Source organism: Rhipicephalus sanguineus, chromosome 11 (assembly GCF_013339695.2).
Source record: "Rhipicephalus sanguineus isolate Rsan-2018 chromosome 11, BIME_Rsan_1.4, whole genome shotgun sequence".
Lineage (NCBI taxonomy): Eukaryota > Metazoa > Arthropoda > Arachnida > Ixodida > Ixodidae > Rhipicephalus > Rhipicephalus sanguineus.
Window position 1 is genome coordinate 89,773,197 of NC_051186.1, and position 20,313 is coordinate 89,793,509.

General features: G+C 43.9%; 1 protein-coding gene across 2 annotated transcripts; it reads right to left on the bottom strand.

Moving 5' to 3' along the window:
- Positions 1-1,012: 1,012 nt before the first annotated feature.
- Positions 1,013-15,572, bottom strand: LOC119373270 (uncharacterized). 2 transcript variants are annotated; one of them, XM_049420499.1, is made up of 5 exons: positions 15,400-15,572; positions 6,440-6,582; positions 6,295-6,362; positions 5,393-5,479; positions 1,013-1,517 (listed from the first exon to the last, which is right to left on the bottom strand). In XM_049420499.1, the coding sequence occupies exons 1-5, from the start codon at positions 15,499-15,501 to the stop codon at positions 1,330-1,332; spliced, it is 588 nt and encodes a 195-aa protein (XP_049276456.1). In that variant the 5' UTR covers positions 15,502-15,572; the 3' UTR covers positions 1,013-1,329. The 2 variants fall into 2 exon arrangements, with proteins under 2 accessions (XP_049276456.1, XP_037499219.1); XM_037643291.2 differs by lacking the exon at positions 15,400-15,572 and adding an exon at positions 10,133-10,274.
- Between the last annotated feature and the right edge of the window lie 4,741 nt (positions 15,573-20,313).

The window sequence follows — 20,313 nt, forward strand, 5'->3', positions numbered from 1 at the left end:
GCTCTTATACAAAGCAATATAAGGACTATGAAATTTAAATATTTATTCATGCTTAATCTAGCGAACGATGCAGGTGAGGTGATCGAACACAGAAAGCGGAAATGAATCAATCAAGCAAGACAACTTCGAAAGAAAATTGTTGTTGGTGATGGGGTTTTCAAAAAACGGTCCCTACGCGAACAAGCGAGTAGCCCAATGATTCAGCTGTGATTACGAATATCTCAAAGTACTTAATCTTGAGATGTCTAAAATAATTAGTATGCCATTAATTGGCACGCTCTATAACCTTTATATATGAAACTGTTCCCTAAGTAAAATAAATAACAAGTTGGCAGCTTCGCACTGCTGGTGCCAAGCCTAAAAGAAAAGCGCTAAATATTTACCAGAATGTTTCCGAAATATTGTAAAAGCTAACCAAGAAGCAGAAAAAAAATTATAACCAATCATATTTATCGCACGATCTGGTCCTACAGATAATCTCTGAGAAGGGAACTGAAATTTTAGAAGTGGTGGAATAATCACAATACTAAGATTGTTTAAACGACCTAATCTCATGAGACTAAGTAAAAGCCCAACGTGGCCCGTATTTATTTAGATAGAAAAATTGACCTTCCTCATACTCTTTGCCACAGGTGTGCCTTGAGTTATTAACAATGAAAAAATAATTTTTGTTGAGGGCTCTACCTGATCTCTACGTAGACGCATTGTTCTACCCTAATGGTGCATTTAGGGCTGGTAGTTGTTCGAAGTTACTTATACGGTTAATTATATCGAACCCTAATAAATGCAACGTTCATTTGTCGCACTCATTTCCAGTTTGGTAATATATATAACACTTCAGGAACCAGGTGCATTTCGAGGCATGTATAGTGGCATTGTTTTGTGAAATGACTCCATGATATGTGTTTGTTCCTTTATATACATTCCATAATATTTTTCACCGCTGCCAACGCGCTACATTATTAGCGCCGCAGTATGTGTAACCAAAACAAAAAATAGATAAATTTCGCGGAAGACACTGCATTCTTTATTTATCCGTAAAAATGGTCCACTCCGTTTTATTTGCACTGCATGCTTATCAGTTGTAAAATATACGGAGACATAGAAGAAACTGACTACACATGCGATGCCTGTGGTGTATTCAACTTCATGCTGCATTTTTTGTTGGCATGAATCAATTTATTGTAACGCGGCTGCTACCTAGACGTCTTCTTTCAGCGGAGCGAAGAAGAATGAATGATTTCGGGTGCGCAATAACCGAAAATATGAATGGTTATTGTTGTGCTCACAGTGCATAATTGTGTACGTTACGTTTTGTAACTGTTGCACTTATTTTCCTTCACCTTTCATACGCAGGATTGGTAATTTTGCACTCTTATGGACTATATTCTGGCAGTAATCGCTGTAGATTCCGCGTCCTCTGTGTTGCAGTTTTTTGAACTTTCGAATACAGTCACCCAAATGACGCGATTGGATGGAAGAGTTCCAAACACGGACATCGAACGAGTTCCACCGCCCTGTAAAAAGAAAGAAAACGATTTATCAAAAAGCCAGGGCACTACTCAACTACTCTGTCGTGTGAAAGCTTGCTATTATAATCAACAATGGCACCACATTCAAGATCTATCCTCATTCAGAGAAGGATTCACGGAGGGTGCAGAAAAAAAGCAAGGATTGCTCCTGGTTAGTTTTCAATAATGTGCTACGCAACATTTGTCAAAATTCTGTTGCCTGCATCTATTCGTTTAGTATTATATGATCTCTAACCACACCTGACAAGCAATTTGTGGATCATAATACATCTCCGAGAGAGCGTTCATTGTACTCGCCCTTTTTCGATAAGCGATAAATATGAGTGCAGAAAGCGCAAAGAGATGATATAGTAAATCGACCGGATGACTCAATTTATGGATTTTTATTTCACAGAGATGAGCAAGGAAATTACAATAGTCTCCTTTGATTCATTACCAAAGGTATGCGCACGGGAAGGACAGGGGGGGGGGCGCCCCCCTAATTACCTAAGAGGGGAAAGGGGCAATGTCGTCCCCTTACTTTGACTTAATTTGGAGGGGGGAGTTTTGATGAACCTCCCTCCCCCTGTAGGTGAACTCTGCGCACGCCTACGGCCATTACTCATCGAGTTAGAAATAGTCATTCATTTTGTGTACACGTGAGGTATGTGTAAATGTACACGTGAGGTATGCAAGTTGCAATGCATTCACAGTATGCAGTCCACCCCACAGAGGACAACGAAAGGACCGAGCCGCATGGCTGGAAACAGTCGCCGTCTTTCAATGCCACCGGTGGTAATACAGATAAGAATTCTGTTCGCTTATTGCGGTGTACGGAAAAGTCAAGGTAGTATCTACGACATAAATAACATCGTGTCCTTTTTCCTAGATTATCAATAATCTAGCGTCTTTCCATCGACGCGTTCAGTCGTACACATCGCAGATGACAGCTCTGAAGAACTAGAATGAAATTTCAATAGGAATATTATCCTAACTCGCCTTCAATGGCATTGTAGAGCGCTCGCAAGGCACACTGAGTGGTAGTGAGTTCAATGTCCGCGCCTGCGCCACTTCGCATTTCTAGTCGTCGCTCGCTCACTCGTCCAGATGCTGATGTATGTTAAATGTTAAATGTACAAGTGCATGGTTTTGCAATATTTATGTACATTGATTTGCACTTGCCGCTCAATAATTTTTTGCAGAATGAAAATAGAAACGACAAAAAAATACACAAAGAAAACATATTCCAGCGGGTCGACATGCATAATCAGAGTGATGTTGGTTGAAGGACACGTTCCTCTTATCGCGTCGGACGGTGAAGAGATGTAGTAATGGGTGCATGTGCAAAGACAACTTAGAAGAATAGACTATTGGGCGAGTTGGTAATTCACGATGAATGAAAATAGCGCGAAAAGACGTAGGACGAGACAAAGAAAGCTGCAGGACAACGGATTCTAATGATTCGTCGTCTCTTCCTACGGTTTTTCGTGCTATTTTCATTCATCGGTACAAATACGTATGTGCATGTGGTTTATCAGTGACGAAGAGTGATAGTCCCTGTGTTGCTTTCATGCACCCGTCTTAGCCACTGTCCTCGCCCAGAGAAGCGTTTGGCAGCAGCTTATGAAGCGGTATCCTCAGTAACAAGCGGTATCCTCAGTATCGCGAAGCCGCAAATGCTCATAGGCAAGTTGGTTACAGCAATGAAGAGCGCTTCCAGGTAGCCGTGGTAAGATTTCAGCGGGAGGTAGCCGGAATTTGTTAGGGTGCCCATGCGCCGTGTGTGATCGTCTGCGGTGCGCCGAACGCTGTTCCAGCATCTGCGGCGTGCGTGAACAGCTGCAGGGTGACTGTGCGGTGGCGACAACTAAGTGCCGTTGTGCAGGACGCCTCGCGACTCGTCGATTAAAGAAATTGCTCTTGGCTAGCCACCACCATGGGGCTACGTGTAACCTCCGTACCGGAGCATCTCCCAAAAATAATTGTCATCTCAGGAAAGGCTGGTGTAGCCAAAGATTCCGCTCACGTGCATACGTCGCTTAACCCAAGACATTGGCCAGTGGGGTACCAAGGGGCAACTGATCGCTGCTGAGGTAATGATTACATAGAGAAAAATAAAATTAAATATAAGCAAGCAGCTTCTCTTGTCTTCCATCTTAACAAAGTGGAAGGGCACCCAAGTATTTGGGTTACCCGCAGCACCCTTCGTGAACTAGCCAATGAGATAAGTAGAGCAGATTGTGCTGTACAGATTTCTGCACAGATTGAGCGAAAACAGTTGAAGGCATTTAAAGCCATATAGTGGCGATATCTCGAAATAGAAAGGGAGGGAAGGAGGGGGGGGGCTGTAAAGCGGGTGCCGTTTCGCTATGGCTGGTGGCAAGTAGCGTGAAATGCTGGACAAAGCTCACTTTGGCACTTATCATTAAGAAATACAATCCTAGGCACTGTATAGCGCATTCTTGCCAAGAATGCCTCACGACAAGGAGTGTTTTAGGTGCATGTGTGCCGTTCACAGGAAATCCGCCTGCAGTGAGCATCAGAAACCACACAGTCTGATGAAGCATAGTGTGGTGCCTAATGCCTGAGGAGGCATGGTACCAAGTACGCATGAACATTTATTGCTGCAGCGGGAGGACGTACCTCTGCATCAACGACGCACTATCACACTTTCAGAGCCGCTCAGTGATAGACCGACCTACACCAGTATAGGAGCTGCTAGTGCTATTTTTACGATGTACGATAAACCTGTTAAAGTATGAGCGGACAACGGGTAATCTTTAAAAGAAATTTATTGACGAGTTAGCTTGGAATAAAGATTTTCAGCATGTCGCTGCCAACCTCCGCTAACCGCAGTCAATATTTTGTTTAGAAAAATGGGCAAAGATATGAAAACAATATGTTGATGCAAAGCGCAAAACCGAGCGAGATCTTTGGCTTAGTTTTGAAGCTTACAAAGAAGCAGCGCTGGAAAGCGGAGAGCCTGCAGAGAACTACCGGTGGAGAACCTGTACGATATAGAACTGCGAACAAGGGCGGCGGACATCAGTGGTTATCAGCGTTTACACTCTGTAAAGCTTCCCCAAACGAACGTTAGGTGACTTCTACCAATACTGAGGGAAGGGAAGCTGATTTCCTTAAGAAGCATTCGTGGGACACAGGAGCACACGTGTTAGATAGAGCATTGCATGCCACATATATTGTGCGTAAGGTGATATATTGCGCCTCAATAGGAAAAAATTATCTAGTTTGTGAATTTTGAGGTGACAGTGAGCATGACACCGAAGACGTCAGACTACACAGCGATGGTGGTGCATGAAGACAGGGGTCCTTACTGCTACAAACTGCGACCTGTAAGAGTATTTAAGACCACGGAGGCCACGCCGGCTAGCAAGGTGCACAGCAGAAACATTCAGAACGTTTCTTACGAGCGATTTGGTGCATACCGCTCACACTTCAATACCACAGCAGTTCACTAATAATTTGCTGCCGCTACAGATGAGTGCTGTCATTTAAGTTTTTTAGTTTTCTCAGACGAAGCAGATTTGCTGTAAATGTGACACACGATATGCGCATTGCGCATACACATGCGTGCGTGATATTCTCTGCATATTACTTTCTTCACGAATGAATGTGAGATGTTTCTCGACATAGACAAGCATTAAACGCGATTTCATGTGCCTGTTATATCACTTTATAAGGTAGTACGATGTCTTGAAGCCATAAAATGATTTCTTTATGTCATACTGCTATTGGGATTAAACGAAATTGAGCTTATGGCTAATACACGTATTAAAAGCTGGATTTAATATAAATATTCCTAGCATCATCGAAATTTAGAGCCGAGCGTACTGGCAACAAAGAATAACGACGAAACTCACCTGGATAAGGTGCAGTGACCTTAAAAACTGCACATTTGTGCATCCAATTCAAATAGACGATTTCTTCTGAAATGTTGTAATTCAGTTCTGAAAATGAAAGTATATAGTTACATAATTTTATTTTGCGGAGCGTCACACAGAAGGTGGCACTCTGCAAGAAAAAGAGCAAACGTTTTTCTGCATTTTCCTTTACACATGCCCTGACATGCTCTCTAACTGCCAGAGAAACAAGGAAAATGTCATCCTGCAGGGAAGAAGAGCAGAATCAGATGAAGAAGTCTGGCTACAAGGGAACGTTTCCGGTGGGGAATTCAAAGAAACATTTCACCTTGACGCTGTCGCATAGGTTAGGAGAACGGAAGTGCTGTTTACAATCTTCCAAGAAGACATCCATCTATGGGGTCATCAAGGCATGTAAAGAAAACGGAGAGCTTGCCGTCGACCTCTCAGTAAAGATCAGTACGTTAGACTTATTAGCGGTTCTAACTAATAAGACCAAAATACCTTTTAAGAGCTGTGTCAGAACCTACAGCACAAAGAAACACGCGTAACATAATCAGAGAGTGTCAAAATTACCAATGCTATACCAGTAGTGTATGCGGCAATGCGCTCCATTTTACGGCGCCCATCCTGAATTCCGCCTTCAGATTTAGGAAAAATTTCCCTCTCGCAATTACTTTTCAAAACTCCAGGGTCGGGTCTCGCGAAAACGTTGTTGGCCAGACGACAAGAGATAGCTAGAGAGCTAAAATGGAATGCGCTGCCTCCAGTGAGGCCCGAAGTGCACATGACAGTAAGAATAATTTATTGCGTGTGGAATACGTTTCGCAGATGACTGTAGTTGTTGCAAAGTTTGCGTTGTGTCAGCAGTTATACACAACAAACTCAAGTGTTTGCGATACCTTCTACATGAATAAATAGGCGGGTCCTCTTGCGTTCATCAAACTTTCCCGTTATTCTGACGCTCTTCCTGTGAAAAAATCAAAGAAATTATCACAACAAGAATCAATCTTTGTCAGGAAACAAGATTACTGTAAATCACCGTACTTCTCCCTCTTTTTATAACACGAGTGATAGTACGTTATGTGGGTTTTGCTTATAGTTAGCAGTACGTCCACTTCACATCGAGGCTTTCCGACTTTGTCTTCGGTTGTGTTCGTTGTCCATATGGGAAGCGGAGTACCTAAAAACTGAAAAGAAGAGTTGATGTACTTCACCGAAATATTGTTGTTAGAGTACCTAAAGAATGCATGTTGTCTGACAGACAGAAGCTGCCTTTCAGAGTGGGAACATGTCTATACAAGTGTTCATACTGAACTACCTACAGTGCAGTTAAGGTGACAAAATCGTTGACAATTCAAAGTGATGATTAGCGTTCATATTTTTTTTTCTGCGGCGGACTATTGCAACTATAATTATTGGAGTGGCATACGCTTTTCTGAACAATTCTGTGCGCATTACGTAGCACTGTACACGTCGATAGCCCTTTGCACTACCCATCTTGTTTGGCTCATCAAGAGAAATATCAAGCATAGAAAGCCGATTTTTTATATTAGGTAAACTGCGCTACAGTTAAAAAAGTACACTGCGTTTGCAAAGTTTTACGATGATGCAAATCCAACTAAACCAATGCCTCAGCGTGCGGAAGGTAATAAACGTTTTCGGGAAATTCACGCATATAGAGGAAATGAGAACTTTACCACTCATGGAAACTAAGTGTGGCGTTGTAATGTGACGATAGCTCCACTGCGATACCAAAGTCTACAGAAAGACTGTACTGCGTGTCACTTGTGCGAAGAAGAGAAAGCGGAACCTATTCTTTTTTACTCTAACTTACAAGGAGAGCGTCAAGTCGTGTTGGTCATACATGTTCTGCCGTATACGCAGCACTCATTTGCAGTTGAATGACAACGTTGAAAATAAATATTTCGAATTTATCATATCCTGTCTAAAACTTTACAACTGTGATTTACCAGGTTATCAACTTGAAGAAGTGCTATATATATATAGGTAGAAAAGATTGGTTTGTGGTTGATGGTCACATCCTATTTCGCAATTGTATAGCGGCAAGAAGCATAGCAAGGTACCCCAAATGGTTTTGTATAAATAGTGATGTCTTAATAATAGATGGAGAAGGAACAAGTATTATTTAGCACTAGGTCAGGAATGAACGAGGCTTGCATTTCAGGAAATAATAATCAGGAAATTTGAAATGTGTGCAATTCCCCTGTTTCATTGCGTTTTTTATTCTTTTCTCTTTTTTGTGGCTGGCACTGAATAAAAAACGCGAATGCATTTCATGGTGCCTTGCTAGAGTTGTTTTCATTACGAAGCTGTTCGCATTAAAACATTATAGTCGGCGTCTTATGCAGCGAGACTGTTGAGTAGAATCCTCGTTGTGGCATGCAGGGAGTGGTGTGTTGTAAAACGTGGCCAAACTCAACTTTTTTGTCCGTTATTAGGCAGGACTGTTGTGCCACTGGGGATTTTCCGCGAAGTCTAACTAGTAATGGCACTCTTCTCGCCTTCAGAATGCACATAGCATTTGCTTAGCCACCTGCCGGTGAAATACGCCAATCCGCAGGAAATCGTGCCGCAAATGACATCACCTCCACACGCACGAATGATGTAAGTGCAGCGCATCTGTATGCCAGCGAAATATGAAGAATGTGTGTGTGTCAGTTGTGCGAAGACGAGAAAGCGCAACATAATTTTTACTTCTGCTTACAATGAGAGCATCGAGGCGTATTGATCATCAATACTGTACCATATAGGGAGCACTCATTTGCGGCTGAGTGAAAACGTTGGAAATATATATTAAGATATATTATTATGCCCCCTAAGGCTGTACAACTGTGCAACTGATTGGCCCTCATGCCTTCTAATGCCGAGAGAACACCATCGCCAATCCTTCTTTCTTCTCTCATATGAAAGAGATACATTCTGCAATAGAATGTGCAGAAAGCTTCCATTCAGTGGCATTGCTTACATCTTAGGGAGCGCATTTATAGTGCAGCCTCGTATGTGAACTCGCCAATGTTTTCTGGGTTCCACGAATACAGCGACATAGTGTGCCGGCTCCCAGATGATTTGCCACGCCGGGTGTGCCGGCGATACCGTTTGATTCTGGTTATGATGCTTCTTACAGCAGATGATGATCAGTCATGACATCCTCAACTACGCCTGCAGCATCCGCGACGACGCAATCTTCGGAGATCTTGCCCCATGGCGTAATGTAACGCACACGTAAACCACGTATGGATTAGGAAGCGACGAAAAGACACAGGGGCTGTTTGTTGCCTCTTTCTTTGTATTTTGTTTACGCGTGGTGCTGTATTAGATCATGGACTGAACTGCACAGCTCGCTAAGGTTTGTATTTTCCCAATCGCGCTACCAAAACCACAGAGAGCGTCAACGGCGACAAAGGGCTTGGCACATACAACGCATCGGACTGCAGAACAGGTGAGACACGACAGCGGTGCAAGTAATCTTGTTTTCGATATGAAGAGAATAGCTCGCATGTGTTATGACCATATGCGAGAGATGTAAGCAAAAGTGTCACGACATCGTTCGCTAGATTGCTCGCTTGTTGCACTCCTCGGTGACGGAGCGGCTGTGTTGTGCTCAAACAATGGCTGGGTCGTAGGTTCCGTATGACGGTTACTTGGTACGGCGCTTTTCCTTTGCCGTAACATTTGTTGCACAGCATTAAGTTCCTACTCAAGGAGATCTCACAAAACGATACTTGAAGGTAATTGGCGACGTCAGTAAATTGGGGCAGTGCCATTAATCAGGAGTGGCCTAAATTAGGATGAATAATTGGCATATTATATATAAGAAAATCAGGCTCCTTCGCGGTGTTGTCGCGTCTGACGCTGTATTGTAACTCCTAAGAACGAATGAGGAATTTTCGAAGTCTTATCATGCTACCTGCCGCCAGCCATCCCACGGTTTCAATGCGAAAAATTCGAGAGGACTGAAACACGTGATCGTAGTTCGGGTAATGGTTACCGCAGAGCGTAAATGGAATGAGCGAGATAGAGACGAACAATATGTGTCAATATGGGTCGTTTTGACGCCTTAAAGAAAATAAGGAGACTAAGATAAAAAACAAATACATACACTTAAATATGCACAAATAATTAAACATGAGGCCACGATTTTCTGTCTGTTTCCTAATGTATCAGTCTACACAACAAGAACACGAAAACATGGAGCTTATAGAAGGAAACTAAATAACTGATAGCGTAGCTCAACAGTCGTGAGTCGGATTTTGGTTGGAAGCACGATTTTTATTAGAACACCGCCAATCAACTTTTAACAAAGAGTACAGTCGACGAAGCCTCAAACATCAATATTACATATACTAGTGACGACCTGTGTACACAGAAACAGAACGACTGCAAATACCCCTATGTAATCTGCGGAACAACACTGAGCGTTATTTTATTTGAAAAGAAAAATCGAGAATGTCCAGCACCACCTGAGTGTAAAGAGAAAACACGTATGTTGCTGGCACACGGCTAGCAAGAACATGACAAGTCACGAACAGCGGTGTCTTTTACCCGCACGCACGTCCCACACAAAATGTATCGATAAATAATTTTCCGCATTCAGTCAGACTGCATGCCCAATTAGAACTGTAGTATACCATGAGAATGTTTTGCATAATGTCTAGTCGTCTCATAATGTCTATTTTTCTAAACGTTTTCGCCCTTTAGAAACGAAAATTGCACTACCTTTCTGATCCCGTACGTCATTGATAGAAAGTTCAAACCGCAGTTCATCATGGCTAAATGACAGCTAAAGAGCATCACTGCAAAGAGGTTCGTTTCTTGCATGTCCTTCCTGCACAAGCAACCGGTGATAATGTAGCAGGCGCACAAACAACAACGATCTGCAGCAGGTGGTGGTCGAAAGATCAGTGCGCTGTACACCTACAGCTTGTTTGACTCTACTCCGCGCGCGTCACCTTGACTCTACCTGAGCGCTTTCTAGACGTGCGAGACAGGACAAAGCGTTGATGTACTATATGCTACATTGTAATTTAGTCTGCATTTTACGCAACAAAATAAAGATATCGTATTCTAGGGAACAATCGTGCCTATGCGGGTTTTTTTTTACCATTCCACGCTTAAGGAATGAAACGTGTCATTATGAGGCTTAGTAGTGCAGGTGTTTTTGTTTCCACCATTCGTGTTACGTCAGCGTACTACTGGTTCCCATGCCTAGATGAGAACCGTAATTGTCTTTCTCGACTCTATTTGGAGCCATATGCCACGGTTGTCTTCAGTAGATTACTCGCTTTAATTACCAACAAGCGGTGATTGACCTAGCGCACGTTTCTTTTTTTAGACACAACCTCATTAAGCCAACAGACATTGAAGCAAAGGAATGTGTAGTAGACATATTATTTGTGGGTTTAACTACAATGTAGTAATTATGACATAAGTACAAAGGAACCTAAGGGGAGGAAAAATCAACATGCTGCAGCTGGCACCCAACCTACAACACGGGTGGGGACGTGTTATCCGAAGGTACTTTGTTGGATCCCTACTTGCCACATGTTGATTGTTCATCATCAGCTTCAGTTTCTATATAAGATCACCTTCTATATAAGACATCAGCATCTATATAAGACTTATTTTAATAGAGAACTCGAAGCATTCGTAGGTTAAATATGGCAAATATTCTCTCCGTTATCACCAAGGTGGACAAATGATAATGAAACAGAAAATTTCCATCGCCACGTACGCTTGTACAAAGCGACAAACAAATTGACACGGAAATTTCAGAAACAAAAGCGCCATAGTTTAAAATTCGTCTTTGTTATTCTTTCTAACACAGAAATAAGAACTTTCCGAATGGCAGGGGTCGTCGCTCTGTCAGTTGAGTTATTTACGTGGTCGGCGCTTGGTAGTGCGAAGTGGAATTATTGACTATTCAAAACTGAAAAGCAGGTAATATGACAAATTATAATACGGCTTGCAGGAGGTTTCGCGGGCGTTAGATTTAAAACAGTTAGGAATACGACGTCATCGAGAGTAGAATAGTAACCTGAGATTCGCTGATGGCATTGCCTTGATCAATAACTAAGGGGAGGCATTGCGAATCATTATTAGTGAATTGGACAAGGAAAGCAGAGCGGTAGGTTTGAAAATTAATATTTCCAGCCATTTTACGCATCATATCGTTATGTCTGTGTAACTCTTCCCCAGCCATCTGACGGATGGTTGCAGAAAAGTCAACAGTTGGTATTGTTTTTACACTGATCACCATGGTGACACTGGCGTGACGACCGAATTTCGGCATTATTCTCTGCGATTTCAAGGTCTCATACGTCCGCCAGTGCGGAATAACATCAGATGCTGACGTCAGGTTTACTCTATTTATTATAATGTTGTAGACATCATCGGCAATGCCTTTAAGTAAATGTCCAACCCTGTCCTCTTTGGACATGTTGAGATCTGCGTGCCTAGACAGCTTAAAATTTTCACCTTTAAATGATGTACTCGTCAGCTAACTGAGCCCTTTGTGCAAGGGTCTGCTGAGCAAGCTCCTTTTTCGCAGCTTTTTTACTGAAACACTTCTTGATTTCCTCAAAAATGCGCTCCCATGCTGCCAATGTTTCTTCATGGTTCTAGTATCATGCGAGTGCGACATCGGTAAGGTAGAAAACCACGTGAGATAAGTTTCAAGTAGCATTCCATTTGTTGCAGTGGCTTACCTGCTTGTAATGCTTGGGCCATTCATCGGCGTCTTCGCTGGTCTTCTCGCCGAAGCGGCGTGGATCCTTGCGGTGCGGTCAAGAAGTATTCGGTGCTCATTCCCGAATGTCTCCGTCGTTGCACGTGATGCACAAGGAAGGAATCAGGCCTGTGAGGCGACGACTTCGGCGATGTCCGAAGGGTAGCGATTCCGTTGTTGGTTGTCGTAGCCCGCAACTCCACCACTGCTACATTCACAGTAGGGGTTTGGTGCTTACTTACACAAGGTTAGATGGTGAGACCACGCAGGACCAAGCTTCTTCTCCTCTTCTTCTCCTTCATTAGTCCAGAACACTCGCGGCGTAATGGTATGCGGAAAAGCAAAAGTCGGAAAAGTCTCGGAAACAGCCTCGGAGGAGAACAACACTATGCGATAAGAAGCCACGCTCATGAAGTGCTAAAGTATAAGTCTTCTTAGCAGAATCCTGGGACTGGTGTAACCAGAAGAGTAAGCATAGGGTGGAGCGCGTTTGGCAAGCACGCTGATATCATGAATGGTCGTTTACCACAATCCTTGAAGAGAACGGTGTATAACAGCTGCCTCTTACGGGTGATTACCTACGTAGCAGAAACCCGGAGTTATGCGAGGACTGTTAAACTTGAATTGAGGACGACGCAGTGGGCCATCGAAAAGAAAATGGTGGATGTAACCTAAAGAGACAAGGAGAGAACATAGTGGGTCAGAGTCAGGGTGTTAAGAAAGTCTTAATGCAAATCAAGTAGAATTGGACATGGGGAGGGGATGTAACGCCTAGACGAGGTAACCGTTGGTCATTGAGAATAACAGACTGGATTTTAAGAGAAGACCAGCGCGCGAGGGCGCGGCAGTAAGTTAGGTGGACAGATCTGATTAAGAATGGTGCGGGCAAAAAGTGGCCGCCTCAAACACCGGACAGCGTCCATTAATGAAACATGGGAGAGCATTTTGCCCTGCAGTGAGCGCAGTTAGGCTGATGTTGGTGATGATGATGATGGGAAAACAATTCTGCGGAATTCTCAAAGGGTCGAGATTCTGCTGAACGGATTTGGCACGTTCAGCGTTTGTGTGTTTTATCTCTTCTGTTCATCTTTTCGATTACTTGCAATGTGAATTAGCATCCCAAATATGTATGATGTAAGAGAGTTACTCAGTCTCACGGACTTACTCAAGCACAGATGTTGACACTTTTAACACAGCAACAATGTTCAAGGTCAAGTCGCATAGCGGTCACCATGCAGAAGATACAGGCATTATTGAGATGTAAGGCGATACGTAAGGTGATAGGTGACCCAATAGGAGACGGCCAAACAACGTTGGAAATAAATATTACCATCTAATATTATGCCGCCTAAGGCTGTACAACTGCGCTATAGATTGGCCCTCATGCTTTCTAATGCCGAGGGAACATCATCGCCAAACGTTCTTTGTTGTCCAATATGAGATAGATACATTCTGCAATAGAATGTGCAGAATGCTTCCTTTCAGTGATATTGCTTAGATCTTAGAGGCCGCATTTATAGTGCAGCCTCGTATGTGAACTCGCAGATGTTTTCTGGGTTCCAGGAATACAGCGACATAGTGTGCCGGCTCCCAGATCATTTGCCACGCCGGGTGTGCCGGCGATACCGTTTGATTCTGGTTATGATACTTCTTACAGCAGATGATGATCAGTCATGACATCCTCAACTACGCCTGCAGCATCCGCGACGACGCAATCTTCGGAGATCTTGTCCCATGGCGTATTGTAACGCACACGTAAACCACGTATGGATTAGGAAGCGATGAAAAACAATAGGGGCTGTTTGTCTTTTGTTTCATTGTATTTTGTTTATGCGCGTTGTATTAGATCATGGACAGAACTGCACCGCTCTCTAAGGTTTATATTTTTCCAATCGCCCTACCAAAGCCACAGAGGGCGTCAACGGCGACAAAGGGTTTGGCTCATACAACGCATCGGACTGCACAACAGGTGAGACACGACAGCGGGGCAAGTAGTCTTGTTTTCGATATGAAGAGAACAGCTGGCATGTGTTATGACCATATGCGAGAGACGTAAGCAAAACTGTTGCGACATCGTTCGCTAGCTTGCTCGCCTGCAGCGTTCCTCGTTGATGGACCGGCTCTGTTGTGCTCAAACAATGGCTGGGTCGTAGGTTCCTTATAGTGGTTGTTTGTACGACGGTTGTACTTGCGCCATAAGATTTGTTGCACGGCATCAAGTTCCTACTCAAGGAGATGTCACAAAAAGATTCTTAATGGTAACTGGCGACGTCACGAAATTGGGGCAGTATTTTTACTCAGCAAGACAATTTGCCCTAAATTAAGACGAATGATTGGCATATTATATACAAGAAAACCAGGCACATTCGCGGTGTTGTCGCGTCTGACACTGCATAGTAACTCCTAAGAACGAATGAGGAATTTTCGAAATATTATCATGCTACCTGTCGCCAGCCATCCCATGGGTTCAATGCAAAAAAATTCAAGAGGACTGAGGAACGTGATCGTAGTTCGGGTAATGGTTACCACAGAGCGTAAATGGAATAAGCGAGATAGAGGCGTGCAATATGTGTCAATATGGGTCGTATTGACGTCTTAAAGAAAAAAAAAAGGAGACTAAGATAAAAAAACAAATACATACACTTAAATATGCACAAATAATTAAACATGAGGCCACCATTTTCTGTCTGTTTCCTAATGTATCAGTCAACACAACAAGAACACGAAAACATGGAGCTTATAGAAGAAAATTTTATAACAGATAGCGTCGCTCAACAGTCGTGAGTCTGATTTTGGTTGGAAGCACTATTTTTATTAGAACACCGCCAATCAACTTATAACAAAGGGTACAGCCGACGAAGTCTCAAACATCAAAATTACATATACTAGTGACCACCTGAGTACACAGAAACAGAACGACTGCGAATACCCTTATGTAATCTGCGGAACAACACTGAGCGTTATTTTATTTGAAAGGAAAAATCGAGAATGTCCAGCACCACCTGAGTGTAAAGAGAAAACACGTATGTTACTGGCACATGGCTAGCAAGAACATGAGAAGTCACGAATAACAGTGTGTTTATACCCGCACGCACGTCCCACACAAAGTGTATCGATAAATAATTTTCCGCATTCTGTCACACTGCATGCCCAATTAGAACTGTAGTATACCATGAGAATATTTTGCATAATGTCTAGTCGTCTCATAATGTCTCTTTTTCTAAAAGTTTTGGCCCTTTAGAAACGAAAATTGCACTACCTTTCTGATCCCGTACGTCATTGATAGAAAGTTCAAACCGCAGTTCATCATGGCTAAATGACAGCTAAAGAGCATCACTGCAAAGAGGTTCGTTTCTTGCATGTCCTTCCTGCACAAGCAACCGGTGATAATGTAGCAGACGCACAAACAATTTAATAGATCGCGCAGTTATATAAAACAGTCCTGAATACAGCCTGAGTGAGTGTAAAATCCATACTTAATACGAATGAAAGAAAAGGCAAGAAATGGACAACGCGGGCGCGAGTTACACTTTGTGCCTGTGTCTCTTCCTTTGTTTTTTTGAGCCTTTCGATTTGCAGCAGGTGGTGGTCGAAAGAACAGTGCGCTGCACACCTACAGCTTGTTTGACTCTACCCCGCGCGCGTTACCTTGACTCCACCTGAGCGCTTTCAGTTCATCTTTTCGACTTCTTGCAATGTGAATTAGCATCCCAAATATGTGTGATGTAAGAGAATCGCTCAGTCTCACGGACTTACTCAGGCTCAAATGTTGACACTTTTAACACAGCAACAATGTTCAAGGTCAAGTCGTACCGCGGTCGCCATGCAGTAGATAAACGCTTTATTGAGATGTAAGGTGATATGTAAGGTGTTTGGTGACCCAATAGGAGACGGCCAAAGTTAGGCGAAATTGTCGGGAGGCGAAAAGCTCTTGATAACGGGCAGTTTTCCAAGAGTGGGACATCATCGCAAGGTGCCTCACCTGCGCCTCTGAAGCCGTGAGCGCTTTGAAGAATGCTTATGAACACGCAAGTAAATCGCATGTCGTTATTCTGACGATCACTGTAACAAATTGCTGCTTATCAGTAAGCGAGTCTGCATCCAAGGGACTTGCTATAGTCAGCGGTTATTTTATCGTCGACTTAAAGGCTTAAATCCACTTTGGTGCCTGAAATTTAATGAACGTCTAGGCATTCGCGTTTATACGATGTGGGGTGCGACACATATTCCTAGAAAACAAACAAAAGTATCTTTTAACAAGCTAATTTTGCATTCGAGATGTTGAACCTCAAGTTCGATGGCTGGTTTTCGTATACGTGGTTTTTAGGAAACATAGTGTGGTGGAGCGCCCAGTAGTTAAATGCGCTCAGCTAACTGCCTCACATTGTTACGACGTACGCGACGAGCAGCTAGTGTGTGGTAATCATTAAACCACTGTCACGTTGATTAGAAACACCTTGTATTCTGTAATGATCGTTGCCCACAACACACAAAAAACGGCGCTATTATCGTTCTTGTGTAGCGATATGTGCAGTTCTACAGGGCGCCTTTTTTATGAAAATCTTTAATTTTTAAGAAACTCAGGCTCCTGTCGTGTTTGCAAATGAACTCTATGTCTAGGCGGAAATACTTTCCCGCGGCTAAAATGATGTTGACGCGAGTAATTAACCAACACTTGTTAATTATGTTTTACTTCTTGACTTCAGGGCAGGTGTTTATATTACAAACTTGTAGTGTTTCCCAATATATGACATACACATTTTTTTATAAAATCACAAATGGTATACGTTGTTCGAAATATTAATAAAAAAATTTCAAGAGCGAAATCGAAAGTGGTCAGGCCCGGCGTGCACAAAGCGTGACGGAGCACCGAAATGACACGTGACAGGGAAGGGATGAAATTTGAAGCAGAATCTGGTCAGAAAAATTGGCAAGCATTCTGAAATACACCAGGTAGACAGCTTTGATGTTTGCGTGCGATGGGCGGCGTCTATCTCATTCTTCCTTATACTATAATAAAGAGGTGCGAAAAACTATTTCGTCTGTCTGCAAGAAGAGGCACCGCAGTGGCCGCCCCTGAGTTTTATGCTTCCTTAACAAAGACAAAGTTGATATCGCGGTTTTCGTTTGCACAGTTGGCAATAAACAGATAAGCACCGAACACTACGCGCACAAGTAAGGCAATGCACGGCCAAAATTGAGATGACTTCAGTTTTTCACGAAACCATACGGCCGCGGCGCACCATCATTCAAATGTCGTCACTCCCAAGTGATGGAGTGTTCAGATCTGACGTAGCAGAGCGGTCGCGCTTCTTGCGCGTTGCGCGATCAGTTTCGATTTCACCCATGAAATTCCGTTTCAGTTCTATTTTCAGTTTATTATTTCTTTCAAATACAAAGGTGCATGGTTAGTACTATGCAGACGAGGCTCCCAAAGCCAGTTGACTGCGGTGGGACCCTCGGTTAACAGTAACGTTTAAATGGTTAATCATTGCAGCAAATTATAATTATACAATCCAAACGTGAGTGAATACTGAACATACTAGTGAAAAAACACACATTTAATGCAATATAACGATTACATAAGGACTAGTTGTACAAGTGACCATACCATAGAATATAAAAGTGAATTTACAAACATTTCAAACTCCCTAAATTTACAAACATTTTAAACTTCAATATGCATACAGTTTTACATGAGAAACAATTATTGTTCACGACCTAATTATGCAAGATGAAACGTTTAGGTTCATGTTTGAATCACGATCACGAACATCTCGAAATACATGCAACTTTCGTGATTTCTGAAAAAAATAGGTATGCAATAAACTGGCACGCACTACAACTTTGCAACACCTGCCCTCGAGTTAATAATTACAAATGTAATTCCCGAGTTTTTGTTAATTAGTTGCAAAAGTGTCGTCTTTACTGCAGCAAAGAATTTCCGCCTCTGCGTGGAGTTCGGCGTGAAAATTACAGGAGCCTTACTGTCGTGGAATTTTTATAAAAGATCTGTATTTCCCAAAAAACGCCCCTCTATATTAGCCCTAAATACACCCGCCTTTCCTCGAGGTTCTATTGGCGAGGTATGTACACCTTTGTGCGCAAGTATACTGGGTCATACCCACAGCATCAACGTCGCAAAGCTCCTGCTCAGCTCGCCTCTGGCACGCCCCAGCCAATACTGTGCCCGGCCGGGCCCTTCGACCGCATTGTCATTGACTTGTATGAATCACTTCCATTCATGGTTTCCGGAAACCGCTGGGTAGTCGTCGCCGTCGACCACTTGACGCGAACGCAGAAGCAGCTGCTCTGCCTGCTGCCACAGCCCGTGACATAGAATATTTCCTCCTGCGGAACTTCACTCTCCGTCACGGCGCACCACGCGAACTTCTGAGCGATAGAGCGTGTGCTCCTTTCCGCGTTTGTAAATGCACTCCTTGCGGAATGTCATATTGAATATCGTTACCCCGCCTACAGACCAACGCTTTCGCGGTCGTGAAACCGTTCACGTGGAGCGTCTGAAGCCCTACTACAATACGCTTGTACTGTGTTCGCCGTGAGTTGCCAGGATGGCTCCTTTCCGACGGGGGACTATGGTAGCAAAGAGGAATGTCCTGCACTGCAGCCACATCGCCAGCTCTGCTCGAATCACGAGCTTGAACTAGCCAGCCTGTGGTTGCTGCAACAGCTGCCTGCGCCTGTGCAGCTCTTGCGGTCCCTGGTCGGACGCTCTCAGCTCAGTGCTTTATTATATTATTATGGACACTCTCAGCGGAATTCCGCCGTCGCTGTTGCCGTCGGCGTCATGTCCCGGATATGTATATGTATATATATACAAGGTACAAAGAAAAATAAAGCACACGAACAAAATCTGAAGCACCCAATCGGGAATTCGAACTAACGACCCTTCGCCCCCCAGCGCGCTGCGTTATACAACTCAACCACGCGCCATGTATGCGCCGGCGAAATAACGGCGAGCTATTTCTACACGCCATTTACTGCTTGTGGTATGCAGACCTCGGAGGAGCTGGCGCGTGTTTTCCATCACGCAACGCTCCTACATTTTCTTTCATTTTCAAAACCGCCCTTGAGGCGCACAAGACAAAGTGGCTCCTTTCGGTACCCACTCCTTAAGTGAAACGAAAATTACACCATTTCCCGCTAAAGGGGACCATGAGGCGATGCGAAGTCGGAGCACTTGCACGATCGCGTTCCGTTGGCGTTCGCTGGGCATGCTACCGACCTCGCGTCGAGGAACGCGAAGAGGAACACTACGCGCGGCGTGTCTTCCCTCAAGCCTGGCCGTTAGGGACTAGATACGCGCTATCCGCACACCCACCCCACACGAACGGCCGAGAGCGGCCGCTCTTGTGACCTCACGAAGAGCGGTTCTAACTTTTTGCAGCCGCCCTGCCGGCTTGCCAGGCTCGCCTCTCATTGGCTGCTCGAAGGCGGCCCGGTGGCCGCCTTCACAGCAAACATGGCGCTTGCTCGATGCGGCCGCGAGGCCTATCGCTGCAGCGATGAAAAAAATGCTGATTTTATCGTTGTGATCATCATAAGCGCTATACAACTCCCGCGGAGATGTTCATCGAAGGTAGCCAGCCCGTGTGCACTTCCTGGCCCCGTCAGTGCGTGCGATCGTCAACGGAACGAAGAAACGGACGCAGTGTAGAAAGTGTGTTGTAGTGATGCGAGTGTCCTCGTTTCGTGTGTTTCTTTGGACCGTCCGTCTTTCAAACGTAATCGCATAGAATTGAGAGGATTGCCATCACGTAATCATGCACCGTGCTAAGCAAGATATGATTTCAGTGGTCGCCGAAGTGAAAAGCGCTCAATCCCGGGAACAAGTGTTCGCGTCGGGTGTGTTGTGTGTGTGCCGTTCGTAGCAGCAAATAGTAGTCGAGCCGAAGCTTCAGCAACGATAATACCATCAGGATGGGCAAGTTTCATTGTTCCGGCATTGTCGTGATTCGTAATGCGCAACGTCGTGCAAGTGTTGTTGTGCTCGATGGTATGCGCTGTAGTGAAACTTCTGCGCAGCGTGTCACATCTGAGCAATTCTGTCCAGTGCTGTGAAGTGTGTTCAAGAAATAGAAACCGTGAAATATTTAGAAGCGCGGTGCTAAGTTTTCGATTTGTGTGGTTGCGTGCATGTGCCCTGAAGTGG

Excerpts from the sequence above, each read along its gene's own strand:
- LOC119373270 (XM_049420499.1), bottom strand. The coding sequence starts at position 15,501 with ATGCAAGAAACGAACCTCTTTGCAGTGATGCTCTTTAGCTGTCATTTA. Across the intron at positions 6,363-6,439 it reads TGTTATAAAAAGAGGGAGAA|GAAGAGCGTCAGAATAACGG; the intron begins GTACGGTGATTT and ends ATTTTTTCACAG. Across the intron at positions 1,518-5,392 it reads GGTCACTGCACCTTATCCAG|GGCGGTGGAACTCGTTCGAT; the intron begins GTGAGTTTCGTC and ends TTCTTTTTACAG.